The sequence below is a fragment of the Psittacula echo genome, assembly GCF_963264785.1.
Source record: "Psittacula echo genome assembly, chromosome: 5".
In the NCBI taxonomy this organism is placed as follows: domain Eukaryota; kingdom Metazoa; phylum Chordata; class Aves; order Psittaciformes; family Psittacidae; genus Psittacula; species Psittacula echo.
This window is the reverse complement of record NC_137739.1, coordinates 50,599,015-50,619,067: the sequence shown is the minus strand read 5'-3', so window position 1 is coordinate 50,619,067 and position 20,053 is coordinate 50,599,015. Positions and strand designations below refer to the sequence as shown.

The 20,053-nt window shown below is 35.8% G+C and overlaps 1 protein-coding gene across 4 annotated transcripts in view; it reads left to right on the top strand.

Annotated features, from left to right (window-relative positions):
- The window catches only part of RALGAPA1 (Ral GTPase activating protein catalytic subunit alpha 1), a 132,699-nt gene that overhangs the window by 65,020 nt on the left and 47,626 nt on the right, over positions 1-20,053 (top strand). For all 4 annotated transcript variants that reach the window (XM_080618067.1, XM_080618066.1, XM_080618065.1 and 1 more), the window contains 7 exons: positions 346-404; positions 4,007-4,115; positions 7,632-7,742; positions 8,703-8,771; positions 10,558-10,692; positions 11,453-11,636; positions 18,610-19,474. In XM_080618067.1, coding sequence (XP_080474193.1) covers positions 346-404; positions 4,007-4,115; positions 7,632-7,742; positions 8,703-8,771; positions 10,558-10,692; positions 11,453-11,636; positions 18,610-19,474 — 1,532 coding nt within the window. The remainder of the gene's footprint in view (positions 1-345; positions 405-4,006; positions 4,116-7,631; positions 7,743-8,702; positions 8,772-10,557; positions 10,693-11,452; positions 11,637-18,609; positions 19,475-20,053) is intronic.

Sequence of the window (20,053 nt, the reverse complement as noted above, 5' to 3'; positions counted from 1 at the left end):
ATTTTGAAAATTCTTTCTGTTCTTCAGCACTTTTTACAGAAGTTAGCCTTAGGGAGTTGTTGGTTTTGTTTACACTTGATATTTTATGGAAATACATTGACAAGAATTGGATAATTCAGCAGAAATTAGAACAATAACCTGTGAGGTATTCTTGTGGGTAGCACAATAATGAGCATCTGAGGCAGACTAGAAGCTTGGAGTAGTGGTAAATAAACAATCTGACCACAAACCTAGAGACTCAGCTAAGCAACATGCCTATGTGTACTATAATAAAGTTGTAATTTTCAGATGCTTCATGTGATGGAGTTCTTAGTAAAGCAATACGTATTTTCCTCTTTGTTTTAGGAACTCATAATTAAAACTGTGTTAAGTGCAGCAAGAGAGGAGCCATCTGGTCCTGCACGGTATGTCATGCAAACAGAGCTTCTAAATCAGTAGCTTCTTTTCTTTATTATACCATTTTGAAGTGGATATATTAGAGAACTTAAACTTTATGTCTTTTATTCAAGGTTTTCTTCACCACTGTCAAAAGTATGGTCCACCACGTGAATTCAAATTCTTTTGTAAACAGAGATATTAAAAGAACATACACCTGTCAGAACAAATTCTGGTCGAGCCTAGTATTCTTTCTCTGATAGTGACTAATAAGAAAGGCTGTAAATATGGGTAAGGGTATAAGCAGTATGCTTTCTCAGCCTACGCTGATGTTCAGTTCAGGGATTTTGCATGCTAGAGAGTCTTTTTTTTACTTTGATGAAGGACAAGATTATTTATTAAAGAGGTATGGTTATTTTTGAATACACCACATGATATAATTTGAACATCAGAAATAATCCAAGGTATGGCAAAGAAGCGGAAAATACTGAGTTAAGCATTAAACTGGGAGTGAGTTCTCTGATGCTTAAACCTAAGGGTCTCCATCTAATACAGAACTTCAGAGAGGATAATTACTGGATAGAACCAGTGTTCTTTTGCATTTCTTAATTTGCTTAGGATTTTGTTCCTCCTTACCCATGCCCAGGGGCTTTCAGTTACAGAGTCCTGCATACAGGATTGAAACAGGAATCTGAAACACCTACCAAGGAAGAGCATTCCTGTGTGCCTTATATGTTTGGGTAGAGTGTTTATACATGCTCAACTAATTTATTGTCACTTGACAAATGCAGAATACTAGATCTGTATGCCTGAAAAATGTTACTGGAAAGATCAGCTCACTTAACCTTAAAATGTTTTGCTGAAAAACCAAGAGCAGTTTCCATCGGCTCACTTGCCTGTTCTTCGCTTTAGGTGGTAGTATCTCTCAATGGAAGGAATGTTCTGAGATAATTTTAATTTCATTTTTCATTTTCTTTTCCAAAACTGAATTCTAAAAAGCATTACACTCTCCATTTTGCTTTTGAAAAAGGTGGTTGAAATCTGTTGGTTCAGAATATACTGATCTTGTGGCACTGAAGCACACAGTATTAGCATCTTCAGTTCTGGTAGTGTGGCTGGGAGCAGGAAGGGAACATGCTGCATGTCCCCATATCCTGTATGGCTGTGAGGGGTGTGTTTACAGGAGCAGAGGCACATGTGCCTGCCCAATCTTTCTGAGGTGTGCTGCCCTCAAAATGCAAAGTTGGACTGCAGTGTGTAATAATAATATTAAATGAAGACTAAAAAAGGAATAGATTCCCAATGTCTCTTTGGGTTACCTGTGCCCTTCTCCTTCATCTGGGAGACAGAAGGTTTATGTCTTCATTGTGGGGATAATAATGATCCCACAGCTCCTGAAACTTGATTGCCTCACTCCTCACTGGCAGTTTATCCACAGTCTTTTTTGGTAATAACTTCTGTCATACCATCTGCTTCACAGCAATATGGAGTTCACCTCGGTTACTGTCAGAGGTCATATTTAGGATCTGCATTATGTTTTTGCCATGTTGGCTCAGCCACTAGTAGAGGCTTAATTTCTCTTTGCAGTTTCCTAGGAGAGAACTTAGATTTCTTGAAATTTAGGTACATAGCTTTATATATCTCTAGCAAGTCTGAGTGCTGTTACTGTTAACCCAAGCTATAAATCTCTATTCCTTATCTCTTCCATAGAGGCTCAATGTTTTGCGTTTCATTACATACTTGACCCAGCTGGGCTTCAGGGAAATCAGTTATCTGAAATATGTTCTACTCGGATCTCTGTCTGGAAAGATTAACTGTATTAATCAAATACCTCTCCTGCTGCTAAGCCTGAAAAAGAAGTGATAGGTTGCCTAACTCGGTATTCGTCTCTTCTGCTTGTGCTGTTAGTCTGTGATTCTTTAATAACAACATTGTAGCCATATAACTACACAGCTTTTCAGTGACTACTCTGAATAATGATAACAAAACTGATGTTCTTAGTTGAAACCTTACAGACTACTGGATATTTTGCATCTCAGTGTGTCATCAGATGTGGAATGGTTCTCAGTAGATGGTGAAAACTTAAATAGTAACACAAACTCAGATTTGTCTTTTCTTCTATATCATAAAGGTTTATTTTCTGAGACGGCTTACACAAACTGTCCACATTTATTGTGAAATCCATGCTATGTTCTTATTTTGTTCAAAATTGATTGAAACACATATAATGGAAGTAGCAGAAGTGTAGATTGTTTCTCCTCCCCTGAGGCTGGAGCGTGTTTAAAATATTCCTAGCAGTAAGGCAGCTTGCCTAAACGGTCCTGAAAATTTTCTTAAAGAAGAGTTACAAAAATTTCAGACGGACTGTTTCAATACTTACTTAATTTTTACAGTCAGGCTGGGTTTATGACCACTATACGGGAGAAATCTTTTCTACTGAAAATTAAATTCTTCAGTGACTTACTGCATGTCAGAAGATTTCTTATCATGTCCTTCCGTAGTTGTGATCTAGACTTAGTGCACCTTTCAACTTTTCATCCACATGCAGTATTTCCCAAAGTTGTTTATTATTTTTGTCGCTCTTCTCCTAGACTCACTTATGTTTGTCTTTATTCTTAAATTGCATTAATCAAAATGTAATGGAGGCAGTCTTGCAATTGAGCTTTCAGTACCAATGTACAAAACAGGATGTCTTGACAATCTTATTTACACTATCACATAGAACTAATTCCAATATGTATTTTTGCTACCTGTCATTAGTTTCATGATTCTGAGTAGCCTTAAAATTATTTTTTTACATCACAGGCTTTGTAGCCACTTCTGTTTTGATTCTATGTATGATTTTTCTTCCCAGATGTAATGCTTTGCAGTTCCCATGACCAGCTTTCATCTTGTCAATTTTGGATTGCTCTCCAATTTTATCTAGAGCATTTTGAATTTTGAAGTTGTTTATGAAATATTTTGCAGCCTGTGTTCTTGAAGATAATTACGAACAATTTGGAGATTGCTTAAGCTATCTCCTTAACGTTTCTGGACAAATTTCATCCATTTACCTTTATACTTTCCTTCTGTTTCCTGATTTTAAATGAAAACACAATAACAGAAGTTATATAATCACAATATGTGTAATGTCTCTAGCATTCATTTACCCCCCCATACATCCCCTATTGTCAGTCTAAAAAAATGTAAATACATATTTACAAATAACATTCCTTTCTCTTGTCTCTGTCTCAGAAGTTCTAAACAAATATGAGCAAACTGTCATGCTGGGGGGGAGGAACATCCCACCACATTTTTTTACCTTGTCTTAAGAAAATACATATGGATTTCCCATAGATTGATTTCAGGTAGTATTTTTAATCCAAAAAGCATATAGGGATGCAGGAGTTCTCTTGGATTTTTCAGTTGCTCAGAAGGGTGCTTCCTCTATCTTTTCCATGCCTTCAACAGGGTACTTGCTAATTTTTAAATAAGTTACAGCATTATAAAGGTTTTTGTGGAGTTCTTTTTAAAATATTGAAAATATGTCTGTTAGACTTCAGCAAGGCATATCAGGAATCATAAAAATTGTATATTCTTGTAGCATGTTTCTTAATAATTTATTCTCCGATGTTGTTTCATTGTTTTGCAGGTGTGTTGCTCTTTGCAGCCTTGGTATTTGGATCTGTGAGGAGCTAGTTCATGAATCGCATCATCCTCAGATCAAGGAAGCATTGAATGTGATTTGTGTTTCTTTAAAGGTGAGACTTAACACTTTTACGGTATATATTGCCTTCAAGTGTAAAGATGCTTTGCCTTTTCCAAGTCATGATCACATTTTATCATCTTTACTTCACAGTCTCATTTTCAATCCTTACAAAAGACTGAATTCAGTTTAACTGGTGGACTTCTGAACTGTGTCTAAGGAGATCTTTACCCTTCTTTAATTTTTTTGTTTTCCTTCTTTTTACAAATCTTCGTCATATTTATTCATATTTTATATAATAATTAGAATATTATTAAAAATACGTATTTTCTTGCATTTTGCAAGCTTGCATGATCATGAACAGTATCTTCAACTTTTTAAATGTTTCCCAGTTTGTTTCCAGAACCTTTCCACATGCTCTTTGTTTACATCAAAATTAAATGAATAATCTAGTCTTTCTGTATGTACACATTGATAAAAATCAGGGTGTACACCTGTTGTACATGGCTTGTGTCAGATGCTGGGGACTAACTATTCTTTCTTTTCAGCAACAGGAATCTGAAAAATATCTTAGCAAATCAGCTGATCACATCCTGTGAAGCAGGATTTGAGTCTATGTCTAAAAATGGGTAGCTGCAGGGCTTTTAGTATTAGACTCTAAATTGCAATTTCCTGTTTTGCGGAATCACATTCATTCTTTGCAGCTTCACTAATACTCTCTTCCAGGGTTTTTCCCTTGCATTTTAATATCCCTTAACTGATGTGTTTTATCAAGTTCTTGTGCAAGTTTGGTATTAGGCAAATGCTGGTTTTATCTTACTTCTGCAATTTATCAGAGTTTGAACTATTTTTAATCCTGACATTCATTGTGATTTTTACTATTTTTCTTTGATGTATTTATTAAACCAATTACTTGTATCTCATTTATATTAAACATAAATTACTTCTTGAATGAGAAGACAAAGATCTTCATATTTCTACTTTGCTTTGCTTTGTGTTGTCAAAAGCATTCAGAGCATATTGGCTTTTCTCCTGTTCAGAGCAGTCATATCCTTTCACAATCAAGTTTAATCATGAAAAGAAGAGTTCATAAATATATCATGAGAGGAACAGATTAGCTCTAATTTGTTACCTAAGCAATCTCCTGGTTTCCAACTAGATGGAGATTTGAACTCCCAGAGTGGATTATTATTTTCAGGAGAAATGAATGGATAAGGAGCTACAGACCTGGTCCAACTTACTCATAAGTACAATTGAGCAAATAACATTGAATAGAAATGTTAGCAGCAGCTATATGCCTATCTCTGACATACCGAACCATATTCAGAACTGTAGTCCAGCAGCTCGCTCTAAATGCCGCTAGTGCTTCTCCCAGCAGTTTGGCGATACTGCTGTATCTGTTTTAACCTCTGCTGAAGTCTAAGCACAAGGGATCCTAACCAGCCACCCAGGCCCCTGCATCTCACGACTGCTCCTCTCAGAAATGCTTCAGATACATCACAAAATTGTGTTGTTCAGGCTTAGTTGAAGAAGTACTAAACATAGGTTGTCTGCAAGTATGGAAAAAGTTATACTACCAGCGTAACATCCAGAAAGCAATGGATCCTTGCAAAGCTGAAGTGTGGAAAGACTACCCTTCTGAGAAGAACCCTGAGCATTAGGTACAAGGTAGAGTGCCAGTTCATTGAAAGCTGCTTCTTTTTCCCCCCATCAAGTAACTTTTAAAAATTATGTCTACAATTACACTGCTAAATATAAAATATCAAAGTAGTGAATTCTTATGCTTTATACATACAGCATTTTCCAGAGACAGAGGACAGCAGGTGAAATGTTTGTAGCGTCACACAGCCATTTTTGTGATGCCTCTGAAGGCTCTTGGAAAAGAAGTCAGAACAAATCAGCTGACTAGGAAGGGGTGAATTGTTTTGCTATCCAGCATAAACTCAGTGGTGCTGCTTGAGTTGAGGAAAATGTCTGTCCAGGACACACAGCTCTATAACTGTTCTAAAGTGTCCGTGCATTCTTTTGAAATGTGTTACATTGACTATGCTGGGTTTCTGAAGCAGATGAAGGGTTTGATCTGTTTGGGTCAGTTGCCATATTCTTGATCAAAACTTCCTTCCTGGTGCGCTTCCCATGAATAAGAAAACTTGAGTGCACAAGATTTGAGCTTTATTCATATTCATTACTTTATACTCTTCAGCTTTTCAGTGAAATTTGTGTCTCTACTGACTTTTCCCTCTCTTAAAAAAAAAAATCAACCAGAGAACAGAAAGGGGTTAACTAATTTGCATAAGCCACCCCTAAAAATCATTCACTCCTCTTCATTTTAGAGCCCAATTATCTTCTTTAAAAGAAAAAAAGGGAATAAAATGCTCCCTGTTTTTAAGTAGTGAACTGCTGATTATTCAAAGACTCTGAAAAGTCACCAGGCTTTTTTTCTCAGGTAATTTTGTCTTAAATTCAGTGATCTGGATACTCCATGTTAAGCTGCTCTGGTTTGTACACACCTTTTGTCTTCTCCAGTGACTCTGGGGTTTTCCTGCAAGCTTGTAAGGATATTTCCAGCAATCTGGATTTGAGCTCATGTTCTGAAATCAAATTGTTATACTTTCAGTTTAATTTTTCTTGGTTTGTTACTCAAGCTCAAATTTGTCATTAGCTCAGATGTGCAAGACTTTCATGTCCTAGATGAGTAAAATTCACTTGTAAAATTCACTTTGTGCTTGCTGTTTGGGTCACAGCTTAATGTTTCAAAGCAAGTTCAATGAAGGAAGAAGCCTCAATTACATATCCTGTGCATTAACAATTGAGGAAAGTGTATTTCTGCCTCTTCCTTTCTTTGCTTTCTCACTTAGAATTGTAGGGCAGTGTGTAAATCCACTTCCAAGTCTGGGGACTAATTGTACAGATGCATTCACTTCTGCTTTGACCAGCACAGTAACTAGTAGTTAGTAACAGTTTTACTAACTGTTGAAGGCAGGCTCCAGCACAGCAACTTTCTTCTGCATTTTAAAAATAACAGCAATTAAGCACAGAAGCCAAGGTGCATTCATTTCTATTCAGACAAGTGCTGTGCATGCCAGTTGCTAGCATAGAACAGTTAGTCTGTTAGTACTATATGCTTGGATACGTGGCTGTTTACCTCCCTTGGTTCTCAACAAAGATCTCTTGATTTCAGAATTGGTTCCTTGGGTTTTTGTGGGTTTTTTGCAGTGATGTGTTAATAATTATGAAGGTAACAAGAACTTAATTTTTTATTTCCTGGCTTTATGATATTGCACTGAAATCAGGAGACTCGTCTCCCCTTTTTCTCATTGTGTGCCACTCACTGATAGTCTGTCCCAAACTGTTGATGCTAGCTGCTATCATTGTTTATGACTAAAGTAATTGCTTTCAAATTTTATAAAATTTTAGTTCTGTTCCTCTTTCATTGTGTTCTTTATGTTCCAGGAACATAAGGAACTATAGGTACAAAACTGCCACTGAAATTCCTTAGCACCTTACCACCTGATGTGCTTTTATGTGAAATCACGTAGTCATTGTTACTGTGCCGTGTTGTCTTTTCTAGTTTCCTAATAAAACAGTAGCTCAAGTTGCCTGCAGTATGCTGAACATGCTGATACATTATGTACATAGACTTCAAGTGTATCAAGCTGATTCACCTGTAAGGATTATTCAAGTAAGTAATTAAAAATTTGAAAATTTTTGTTATTTTAAATGCAATAGTAGAATGTAGTTCCCTGAAATTAAAATATGAGAATATTTACAAGTCTGTTTCACAAAATGTTATATTAGTATAAACATAATCTTACTTAATATTAACAGCAGGGATTCACATCACATTGCTTGCTGGCTTCAATATTAAAATGTAAAATGCCTATATCATACTTACTTTTTCTCAGCTACAACTGTCATTATTTACGTGAGAATGTTGCCAATAAAGCCCAGATTTTTTTTAATATTAAATATCTTCAAATATGTTTATTTAAGTTTAGTGAGAAAGCAATTACTTAAAATATGGATCTGCAATTGTATTTTTCATGTACATTATAGAGTTTCAGTATAAATCAAAAATCATTATTTTGAATACACTTTAAATAACAAGGAAGCAGGTTATGGCCTCTGTGAGTCTGAATCAGAGAGAAATTACAGAGCTCTCCCAGGTAACTGGAAAGTTTATTGTGTGGAAGCTTCTTAAGAAGTGTAGCAAGCATTTCCCTGCTCCTCTGCAGTCACGTTGCTCAAGAGGCAGGATGTTTCCAAATTCTAGTGGTTCTAAGAACTATTGGAGCTCAGATAGCCCCATACACAAACCCACATCCTGCACCCTATAGGTGTGTTGAATCAAGTTTTCTTCCTGCCTGAATATTTGTCATAGCTGTATAATTTCATTGCCCTTAATGCACCTACATCAGACAAGCAGAATGTATTCCTTCAGGGTCTTCTGTGAAACACAATTAAAAGAGTTGTATTAAAAAGAAAAAAAAGCAGCAAGGAATATGGTTATTTGCCTCAAAATAACTTTTACAGAATTTAACCATCAATCTAGTATTATGTCACGTTTACCTGCTTAAAAATCTATTTTAAACTTGAATATTTTGATTATATTTTTAAAGAAACCACACTGTGTTTTCCCCAGATTCTGATAGCAACTATTACACATTTGCTGCCCAGTACGGAAGCTTCCTCTTATGAACAGGACAAGAGGGTAAATATTTTTCATTTCTTTTTAGTGTGTCAGTTTAATTACAAAGGTGTACGACATAACTTTATTATGAAATCTAAGCTGTGTTTTAAAGCAAGGATTCAGCTTTCTAAGTATAATACAGTATAGTCGTTCTAGAATTACAGCTATATTGTTTGTGCTAGTGAATTTCTGGAGTATTTGTGGGAAAACATGCATTTAAAATTACTTGAGATTTATTATTTTTAATAATTAGTCTTCTTTTTCCTTACCCTCTGTAAACTTACAAGCATAGTAATGTAGACTTTTCAAACTTGTCTTACAGTAAAAATATTTTCTCAACTCAGAGTACATTTCAAAACACATATAAGGTCATGATTTTTTGCGCTTTCCATTGTAAGTACATTCTTGAGCAAGACAGCCTATAATCTTCAGATGAATTTGATTGTTGCAGTCCTTCAGAATGATTGCTACCTTTTTGTATTTTCAATGGGTCTGAGTCCCTTAGCTAAGATAGGCTCTTTCTTTACCTGATACTCTCAGCAGTACTTTCTGCCTCCTGAGAGCTGTGTCTCTTTTGAATTATTTGGCTTTGCTCTGGGACTGTGGGACTCAGTGGTCATTTAAACTTGGGCACTTTGGTCCAGTTTGTCGCTGGCAGCTCTCATGTTCTGGGCTACACATTCCCATGGGAGCTCGCGCTGATCTGTTACTCATTTTGGGCTCCAGAGCTCCGTTTTGCCTCTCGTATCTGTTTGCAAGAAGTAAGGGGCTGTTGTAGACTACAGTGCTGTGCCAGGCTAGTCAGCTTTCCACTTGAGGATGCTTCCCATAATGGAAAAATTTTCCATGAACTAATGCTGATTGTTGTATGTTAAATATCATAAAAAAAATTGCTTACCTAGTTTGACAAAGTAGTCCTAATGGGTTTCTTAAAAATTGGTTTAATGTAAAAAGTACTTAGAACTCTTCAGGATTAGGCTTATTATATGGTGTTTCTGAGAGACAAACTTGTATTATGTGAAATGAGTATGATGTTTATTTGTCATTTATTAAATAAAGTGGATTTTCTCTGAAAGACTTTTATTTAACTTGGGAAATACTTTAGAGACTCTTGCAGCTATTCACTGAATTGTTTCTTCCACAGTTAAATTTTAAAAATTAAAAAAAAATATTTGAAACCAGTAAGTTATTAATAATTTGGTGTGTATTTGTCTCTTAATCTAATTCTATTCTACAGTCTTTAAAAACATCCCCTAGAGGGAGTTGGTTCTTTTGCTGACTGAGTAGCCTCCAAGACAGAAAGCGGTTGGATTTCTTTCAGATGATACCTGGTGCTGCATAGCATTATTGACATGTTGTGAAGAAAACTCTTGAGTTTTTATACAGCACTAAATGCAGCTGAAATAGTTCAGTTTTGCATAATCCTTGATTCACTTTACAGTGAGGTTTGCATGCAGAATGGCAGATCAGCCTTAATTTGTACCTGTGAAATCTGAAAACAGCACCCTGCAAATCAGTTTTTAAAGCATGGATATTCTCCTCAGCATAATATCTGCTCACAGACTCACCACAATGAGAAACTGTATCTGGATGTTTATTGTTACATACCTCAGTAGCCAAATTTTCACTGGTGCTGTAGGTTTTGAAGATACAATGGCTTTTAAACTAGTGTGACCTGCCATTACTGAATAATGATGACTCTACCAAATTGCAAAACCAAAGTAAAATAGAGAAGTAAAATGCAGTGATAAATGTGAAGTAGCAGGTGCTGGTTTAATTGATTTTTAATTGAAAGTCTTTGTTCCAGTTGGTGGTTTCTTTACTTCTGTGCTTATTGGACTGGATAATGGCTTTGCCATTAAAGACCTTGCTGCAGCCTCTTCATGCTACAGGAGCAGAAAATGATAAGACTGAAAGATCCGTTCTTAATTGTATATATAAGGTACATGTTTCTTAACTTGCTAAATGAGGATTTCTGTGTATGGAGTTAGTGTCTGTTTTCATGAAAATGAAGACAGAAGTTTTCTGTAAGCTGACCTTGATTCTACTACTGAAATATGGAGTGCTGTCTTAGTTCTTGTACATTTTACTGTAACTGGTTGATCTTTGGTATATTTGGAATTGTTGATTTTGGTTTACATTTTGTGATGTTTAACCAAGTTCATTTTTGCATGACATATCAATAGCAGATGCTTTTGTTGTAGAAGACCAGCTATACATTTAAGACAGGAAGGTGTACCTTTTATATACCAAGCAATTTTATTTAGCAATAAGCAAAGTAAAAAGCACTTAATTACTGTCTTTAGGGACACAGAACAAAGATAGGTTGTCATTTTCTTTTTTTTTTTTCACAAGGGAAGGGGATTAAAACCTCCAGCAGCTTAGACCTAGCATATATAATTAAATAAGATAGGAGATCTATAAATAAGGGTAGCTTAGTGATTTGTTGTATTTTTTATTTCTTCTTTCTTTATTGTTAAATTCCATTTCAGTGTTGATGCTGTCTTGACAATTTTCTTTGCAGACCAGGGTTTGTTTTTGTAAACAATAAGCAACAAAAATTTTCAAACATTTTGTCCTGCCTAGCTATTTTTTAAAACAAATCAACTAAAAATTAAAAAAAAAAAAAAAAATCATTTCTTATAAAACTATCAAGTAGAAATTTCAGTAGTTAATGTAATGAAATTCTGGTTTTATTGTAGGTTCTGCATGGATGTGTCTATGGGTCTCAGTGTTTTAGCAACCCTAAATATTTTCCTTTAAGCCTTTCTGATTTGGCATGTGTGGATTATGATCCTTTTATGCATTTAGAAAGTTTGAAGGAGCCAGAACCACTGCATTCTCCAGACTCAGAGAGGTCTTCTAAACTTCAGCCAGTCACTGAAGGTTTGTCAAATTGCCTAAATACATTTTCTTTCAAAAAGATTTTATCTTGGTTTCTAGTATTGAAGTGTTGGTCTAAAGCATAAGTTTTAAATTATACCTAGACAGTAGGTAAGAACCATTAGTATGGAATGAGCTAACATAATTTTGAGCAATTATTGTTCAATTAACTGAAATAAGTCTCTTCTGAACAACATAAAGATCGATTTGGTATGGATTCTTCTGTGTTCCGTCTGTCTCTGAAAAGTGTTAAGTACTGCAACGTGGATAAATGTTGCTTGTCATTTTATTTTCAGTAAATAAATTTATTTTTTCTTAATTTTCTCTAAGAATATTTTGGACTTTTTACTTTCTGAGCTTGTAATATTGAAAGCTTTCTGTGAATTGTCATAGCCCATCATAATGTGTTGTTGATCTATTTACACTAAAACTACAGTTACCTAAAAAAAAAAAAAAAAATATTGTCTGCTTAGAAACTTAAAAGCCCCAGAAATTAACATTTTCTTCACAACTTAAAAAAAAAAATAAAGAATCTAAGCTGCAGAGGAGTAGCATATATTATGCAGCGTGTCTAGTCAATATCAAATGGCTACATTGGGAAGAAAATTGAAAAAGATGAGATTAATATTGATACCAGAAACTCTGTGTAGTGCTATTCTCCCTCCATATTAAGTTGTTCCATTTAGGCTTCCTTAAAGGTATTAAGGACCAGATAAATGCAGCAGCTCTTTGTAGCAGCTGTGTGCTAACAGCAGGTGATTTTGCGGTCTGTAGTGACTACGTGCTGTTTTTTATGTAGAGAAAATGGCTAATCATTGTGCCCTTGTCTAAGGCATGCTTCATCATCCTCGAGTACTTTTTTGGCCAAAGAATTCTAAACATAGAGCTGTCCCCTAATAAGCTCAGTATTGGATTGAACAAGTCTGATTTGAGAACTATTGGCAGGAGGAGCTGTAATTATTAAATTTACTGAAGAATGAAGCAAGGTACTATAGTTGGCTTTTTGTCAAATGGCTGTGGTCTTATTAGTAAAAAGTAATCATCTGCTGGGTCAGAATGAATGAGGCTTCGAAAGATTCATTCTGTCCTAATTACAGTCTCACCTATACATATTATGTAAAGCTAATATTTAAAGCATTTGCCAAAATTAACTTTCACTGCATGTTCTATTACAGTGTAGTGAATTGTAGTAGCTTTTTATGCCTGGCATCTTTTGTATTCTGTAATAATCTGTAATTATGGGTTAGCAGCAAATGCTGTGTGGCTTTTTTAATCTGACAATCTGAAAAGACAACCCTGAATAGATTTCTCTTTAAATGAATGTAGTTGCAAAAAACCTTAGCATTGATATCTTCATTTTGCATTTCCGTACATGATCAGTTCTTTCATGATTTCTTGTTAAATTTCTAAATACAAGTAATTTCAGCTGGGCCTTTTATCTCTCCAAATAAATTAAGGAAGCCCCATATGTTTTTAAAGTTTCAGGGCTTTGGAATTGTAAGTCAGATCGTGAAATTTAATTGGCAAACTAAAGCATTATAATGCAACCATGGTCTTGCAACCTTGGCGCTTTTAGTCTGCATTGCCAGGCAGAGAATAAAATTGGCAGTGCTTGACTGATCACAGAGCATCTGTTCTTCCTGGCATTGTTGGAGGAGTGAGAGGAGTAAAGCCAGTGGATAACAACCAGTCTGGGACTCGATCAAGACAAAGGGTCTGTTAGTACAAGCTAGCAGCAGAACAGTATGCCAGTGGGTCAACCTCTTTTAGTAGAGTAAAAATACTATAATGATTTTTTTTTTTTTTTTTTTTTAAGGAATGGCAATGGGCAGGATGGCAGTTGTAGGGAAATCAGGGAAGTTCTTCAATGGCAGGGTGGGGTTTGCTAAATTCTTTCTTCAGGTCACAGGCAAAGCCAAAAGTACTGAAAAGCCAGAATTCTTAAGACAGGCTGCTTTTGATCAGTTTAATATATATGATTGACATACCCGGTTATGCTTTCCATTGTTCAAGGTCAGATCCATCATAAGTTTTATGGACACTTAGCCACAGTATGATGTGGTATGAGACCACAAAGATACGGGACTTTCAAAGATACAGCTGTGTAGTGGGGACAGGATCTATTGAGAGGCTGGAGCAAGCCCTGCAATAAACAGCAGGGCAAAGATTTCTTAAATCCCCTGGGAACAGGTGATATGGAGAGAATTTTGTTCACCTCTCTGTTTCAGTAACTTTCCAAGTGCTAGGATTGCCTGTGAAATTGTGTATGTCCTCCTTTCTGTAGGTTTCAGGTAAAGTGGCAGGTTGCAGTGTAAGATTCACAAAAAATAATTATGAAATTGTGCTACCTATATTAAAGTGTTTTGTTTAAACCAGGAAGCTTTTCTTGCATTATCAGAACTTGAAGACAAGTCTGTGGTGCTTTTATACTTCTAAAGAATCACAGAGCATGTCTATGTGAAGGGTAATGGGCTCTTCTTCTAGCTAGTATTGACAGCAGCCTTCTCTACCTACTGTACAGGCATGTAAGTGCTGTCTGTGCTAATTAACCACACACCTAACTAGCGTGGATTCAGTGTCACACTGGCAGATACACTTTCTCCAAAGGTAGTGTAGCATTATATTGCTGTGCAGTTTAAATATGCAAACACTAACTTAGACTGCATTGTGCCATGATCTGCTTACCTGCTTCTGGTCTTTCATTTGTTGTTACAGGACCATAAACATAAATAAGGGAGAATTACAATGGAACCTCTCTTCAAAGCTTTTTTGTTGTTTATATTAAATAATGCAAACATTTAGGAAAAAGTAAAATTTGAGGGGGTTTTGTGGCCCTTGTATTGACAGAGAAGCTGGTTACATGAAAATACATAACATTTAACAAGAAGTGCTATACATCTTCTACCGTTAATACATAGCAAAATCAAACTATTGAATAGAGTCTACCCATAAGGAAATAATATTGTAGGGATTTTTTTTTTTTTTTTTGCAATTACAGACAAAAACATTTTGAAACCTGTTCTTCATAGATCACAGATTTGTTAGAGATAGTTGTGATTGGAAGCTAGCAGTTACATTGCATAGATACAGTGGTCTATCAGTTATTGATTTAATGGGTTTTCACCCATTTGTCATATTGCTTCAAATATAAATTAAACTCTTTTGTATAGATTGATAAGTTTCATTTTTCATTTTTTGAAAGATTATTTCCATTTCTGAAGAAAAAGTATTTCCCATCTGATGTTTAGTCTTTGCTTTTATTTAAAAAAGTAAAAATACAAAGTACTAAGGTTTTCACTGAAAGAAGACAAAAAGTATCCTTAAAAAAAAACCAACGCTTTATACATGGTGAATCAAGATTAGCACAGTTTGTGTTTCATGAGGGATATTCTAGAGGTGGGTTCTCTGTAACGGCATCTCTCTTTACCTGAAGCTTAGAAAGGAGCGAGACTTCCTTAAGCTAATGTAAATACAGGCAGCTAAGCTAAACTGAACTCTCTTAGGCTTCCTCTAAATGTAATAGACAAAGAGTTTCCAGAGAGTGATTCATCCCATTTCTCCAGGGCTTCTGAGGTGAATCAGTCTGTACGTGTGCATCATTCTTTAGATTGCTAAAAGGGTGAGTAGCATTAAATTCCACCCTCAGTCATTACTTTTTCCTTCCGCTACATAGCTAGTTCCGAAACTGTTCAGCCAAAGTTGAATTATAGAGTTAACAACAGATCTTAAGGAAATTCAGGAATCCTCCATTCATGCCACTGATATAAATGAGTGGTGATAGACCTTCAGCCTTTCCACAAAAGAGGTAATTTCAGGGACTAAGAAAAATAGCTAATATTACAGGCTTCTGGTAAATTGCTAAGTAATCATGTACACATATAAAATACATTGACCAAGCAAACCACTGTAGCACTGTAAAGAGAGCAGAAATGTGTTCACTCAGGAAGACAAGTTGGCAAAGCAGCCAGCTAGACTGCTTCAATGTGTAATGCTATGACTTCATTTGTAGAGTTTGTGGTAAGGCTGTGATGACTTGCATTATTGCATATTTTGATCTGCCCTCCAGAAACAAAGAGCAAGGTTTAGATACTCATTTTAAGAGTTCTAATATGTTGAATGCCCAGTTGTTCCTGACTGCGGAGATGTGCTTCTGAGGACACATTATTAATATGTGTCCTTTAAGTTGAGAATTTAAATTTCTCATATTTTCTAAAAGCATTACTGGGTTTGCTTTTTTGAGTTGAATTTGGTTTTGGCTTTTGCTAAAGGAAAACACCATCAAAATCTGACCTGCTGTGTGGCAAAAATTATCCAAGGTTGCTTAATTTTATTGCAACATAACAGGTTACATCAGAGTTTACTTTTCAGTCTCCTCCTTTTAATACTTCTGATTCAAGTTTACTGTATCAATTTTAGATCCACAATACTGTATTCTGAGAGAAAAGTCAGTGAGAAGTTCTCTCCCCATATTATAAAAGAGGCAATAACAGATTTATATCCCAATTCTTTTACGTTCTAGTTTAATTCAGATTTATATCCCAATTCTTTTACGTTCTAGTTTAATTCAGGTTTATATCCCAATTCTTTTACATTCAAGTTTAATTCAAGAACAAAATTTTCAGAGAAAAACTGTGGTAGGACTGGGAATGGACCTTCCAAATTTAAATTTTGTGTTCTGCTCTTTGAATCACTGTGTCACCTTTCTCTTCTGTAAGTCCCTTAGACTCCTAAGGGAGTAAATTCATGCACACAGGCACAATACAGCCATGGTCAGGTTCGAGATGTTTGGGGTTTGTGACGAAATTGTGACGAAACTAGTAATAATTTATATGCTGACAGGTCCCTGTCATTTCTTCAGGTTTTTCAGTGAAACGTAATGCAAGACATTTAACCTATGCAGTATGAGACTTCAGGTAGCTGGGAAGCTCGCATGGTTTTGCTCCTAGGAGCTTGAGAAGAGTATTACCTTGCTTACCTGTTGCAGTGCCAAGCACTAAACGCTTAACATAAATACCCTGACAAAGATGAGCCAGCCTCTGCATTGTGCAGGTGGTCATTAGTACTGCACTGATAAATTATTCTTCAAGCATCCAGCTTAGTTTGTCATTGTCTTGTATAAACTTGCTTACAGTTCCTTCTTACATTTCAGCAGATGGCACTATAGCTTAATTTCCTGTATACTATCAATATCTGGACATTTAATTCAGCTTCACTGAATGTTTTTGTGTTTGTAAATTTTAAATCTCAAAGTGGTTATAAATAAAAAAATATAATATTGAATTTGTTTATATTCATTTTCAAGACCTTCTTTCATTAAAATATTTGAGTTTATCTGAGTTTGGAATAGTGTAAAAATGAACTTGATTTTGCCAGTTAATTAATTTAGCCAACTGTTAACTAGATGAAATTATTCTCTTTTTGTAGTTCAGATCTAGTGCTCCGTAAAAGTAGAGAAGAGCCAGAATCCCAAACATCTCTTACATGCTTTGCCCAAACCTTGTGGGGGAAAATAAAGGCAAATATAAATGGTTTGGTTTTTGCAGATGCAGAACGCATCCTGTGCTTCAAAAACTAAAGATCTATCATGACAGTCAGTATGTGTTACAAATTTGCCTTTATTTTTCCAGATAAACCAGTTCAGATGCCTTACATGGCAAAAAGAAGTTTGCTTATTAAGCATGAGTTTTTATTGTGTATAAATACACAATATAAAGGGAGATTAGATAGTTATACCATGCTTACATGTCCGAAAGGTTGTATTTTCTCAGTAAATACTGACTGAAAAAACAACATGGTTCAGAACATTCTAGTTTGATGGATTTTCGGTGAGAAAGAAGTGGGAAGTGTTTGCAGCAGTTTGCAACATTTAATATAGTTTAAAATATATGATATAATCCTGAGGAATACAATCTTGATTTATCTTTCCCTCATTAATCCCAAATTTGGGGCATCCGGGTCCTGTTACAAGAGAAGGGCTGCAGAAATATGTGCTTTGCCATGTTAATCCTCTTTTGTTTTCTACCTGCGATATTCTACAGTGTAATACTTTTGTGTATGGGTTCTTCAGTGGATACCCTGATCTAGTTGAGGGTAGCCTGACTGACAGTCGGTTTGACCACCTCTCTACTTCATGGATAACGTAGAGTGGATTTCATAGAAGAATCCAAAACCATTGAATTACTGGGTTAGCAAGGGTGTGATATAAACATTAAGAAATTACTTCTGTGAATTTAGATAATGTTGCATGCACATGGAAAGTACACAACAAAGAAGGAGGTGGCAACACTATGTTGAGATACCAGTGCATCTCACAAGATGAATATCAAGTAAGATAGGCACGATTAACTTCTCTTTCTCCCTCCAAGTTTTTCCAGCCTGAAACTTCTTAAAATGCAGTTGCTTTTTGAAAATTTAGCTACTGTTAGATTGTGTTCAGTATAGGTAACCTGGTCTTTGATTTGGTACTTTAAAATCATCCAGTATTATTCTCAACCTAACCTACAGCTATGGGCTCCCCAGGGAAATTAAGATGGATTAGAGGCTTTGTACATCTTTGTTCCTTTGTTTTTCTCAATGTAATGATGTGTATAAATATAAAAATCCATTGCAGTTGAAAATGGACTTCTTGCAACACAATTATGTTCTCTACTTCATCAGCAATTTAAGATTTATTTTCACTAGATTAAGAAATCACGTATTTCATAAGAACTATGCTGATTTAAAAGCTATGGTAAAGGAGGTATTCTAGGCTGTAAAATAACGAGGATGCTTCTTTAACTATCTTATGATTTTTCATGCTATTTATATGAGACCAGTGTTGATCAAAATACATATTTTCCATTACTGAGTTGGACTAACCTTGCAGTGCTCATCATCTGTTTAAAATTCATGCAGAAGAGGAGACCAAAAGAAATATGTGAATCTCAGTGTTGTTTTCTGAACTCTCCTTTTAAAACCTGTGTTCTTTCTCTCGCAGTGAAAACTCACATGCAACAAGGATTAATTTCTGTTGCTGCTCGTACTGTGATAACACATCTAGTCAACCACTTAGGCCACTATCCTATGAGTGGTGGTCCTGCTATGCTAACTAGTCAAGTGTGTGAAAACAACGACAATCCCTACAGTGAAAGTCCTGAGCTTTCTCCTGAACTTTTTGAGAACCCAAATCTTCAATTCTTTGTGTTAAACAATACATCCCTGGTGTCCTGCATACAAATCCAAGCAGAAGATGAGATGCCTGGGGGAGGACTGTCTGCTGGACTTGCATCTGCTAATTCAAATGTTAGAATTATCGTACGTGATCTGTCTGGCAAATACTCATGGGATTCAGCCATTCTGTATGGACCATCATCTTTATGTGGATCTTCACAATCAACGTCTTTTGCACTTTCGTTATCTCAACAAGATAAAGTAGAAGATGCTCTTTCATCTTTTGAGCATGTGGAGGATGTATCTGCAAGGGATGGAATTACACTCCAAGTGAAAACAAAATTTAGAGACACTGTGCCAACGTGGGATACAATTAGGGATGAAGAAGATGCCCTTGATGAACTTCTGCAGTATTTAGGTGTTACAAGCCCTGAATGCTTACAGAGAACTGGTGTCTCACTCAACATTCCTGCTCCTCAGCCAGTCTGCATCTCAGAGAAGCAGGAGAACGATGTCATTAATGCAATTCTGAAACAGCACACAGAAGAGAGGGAGTTTGTTGAAAAGCATTTCAATGACTTAAATATGAGGGCTATGGAGCAAGATGAGCCAACCTCACAAAAGCCCCAGTCAGCATTTTACTACTGCAGATTACTTCTGAGTATATTGGGAATGAATTCTTGGGATAAAAGGTAAAAAAGACTTGCAATTCAAGAAAATTCTCTTAAGGAATTGTGCTATTCTTAACGTGTAGTAATAGTTGATCATGGAGTAGGTTAAGGCAAAAATACTCCAGGCCAGCCGAATAAAAGAGGAGAGGGGGTATGCAACTAAGGGGAAAATGGCAGTTTTCTTCTGTATTTCAATCTGTCGTTTAGAGAGGCAGAAAGGAGGAACCTGTTGCCTTTATTGCCATTTATTGACATTTACATTCTTTCCTTAGAACAGTGTTGGAAGGCGAATTAAAGGAGTAATATCTTTTCTAATTATCCTTTCGCCAACTGTACTAAGAGTTACTACGACGGGTGAAGAAGGCATCTTTTTGCTTTCTTTTCTTCCCATGTATGTTACTGTGAAAATCATTACCCTTCTGTTCCAGAGTGAGACTCTGAAAAGTGTCATATTCTCAGCTGTTGTGTTGCTGGACAGTGTCTTGGCAATATTTGGGTATTGTTTAGAACAACAGGAGACAAGCCATGTTCAGTTACAAAAGTAAAGTCTCTGCTTACATTATTTTTTGGGGGGTGTAGTTAGGTGTATGTCTGCATATA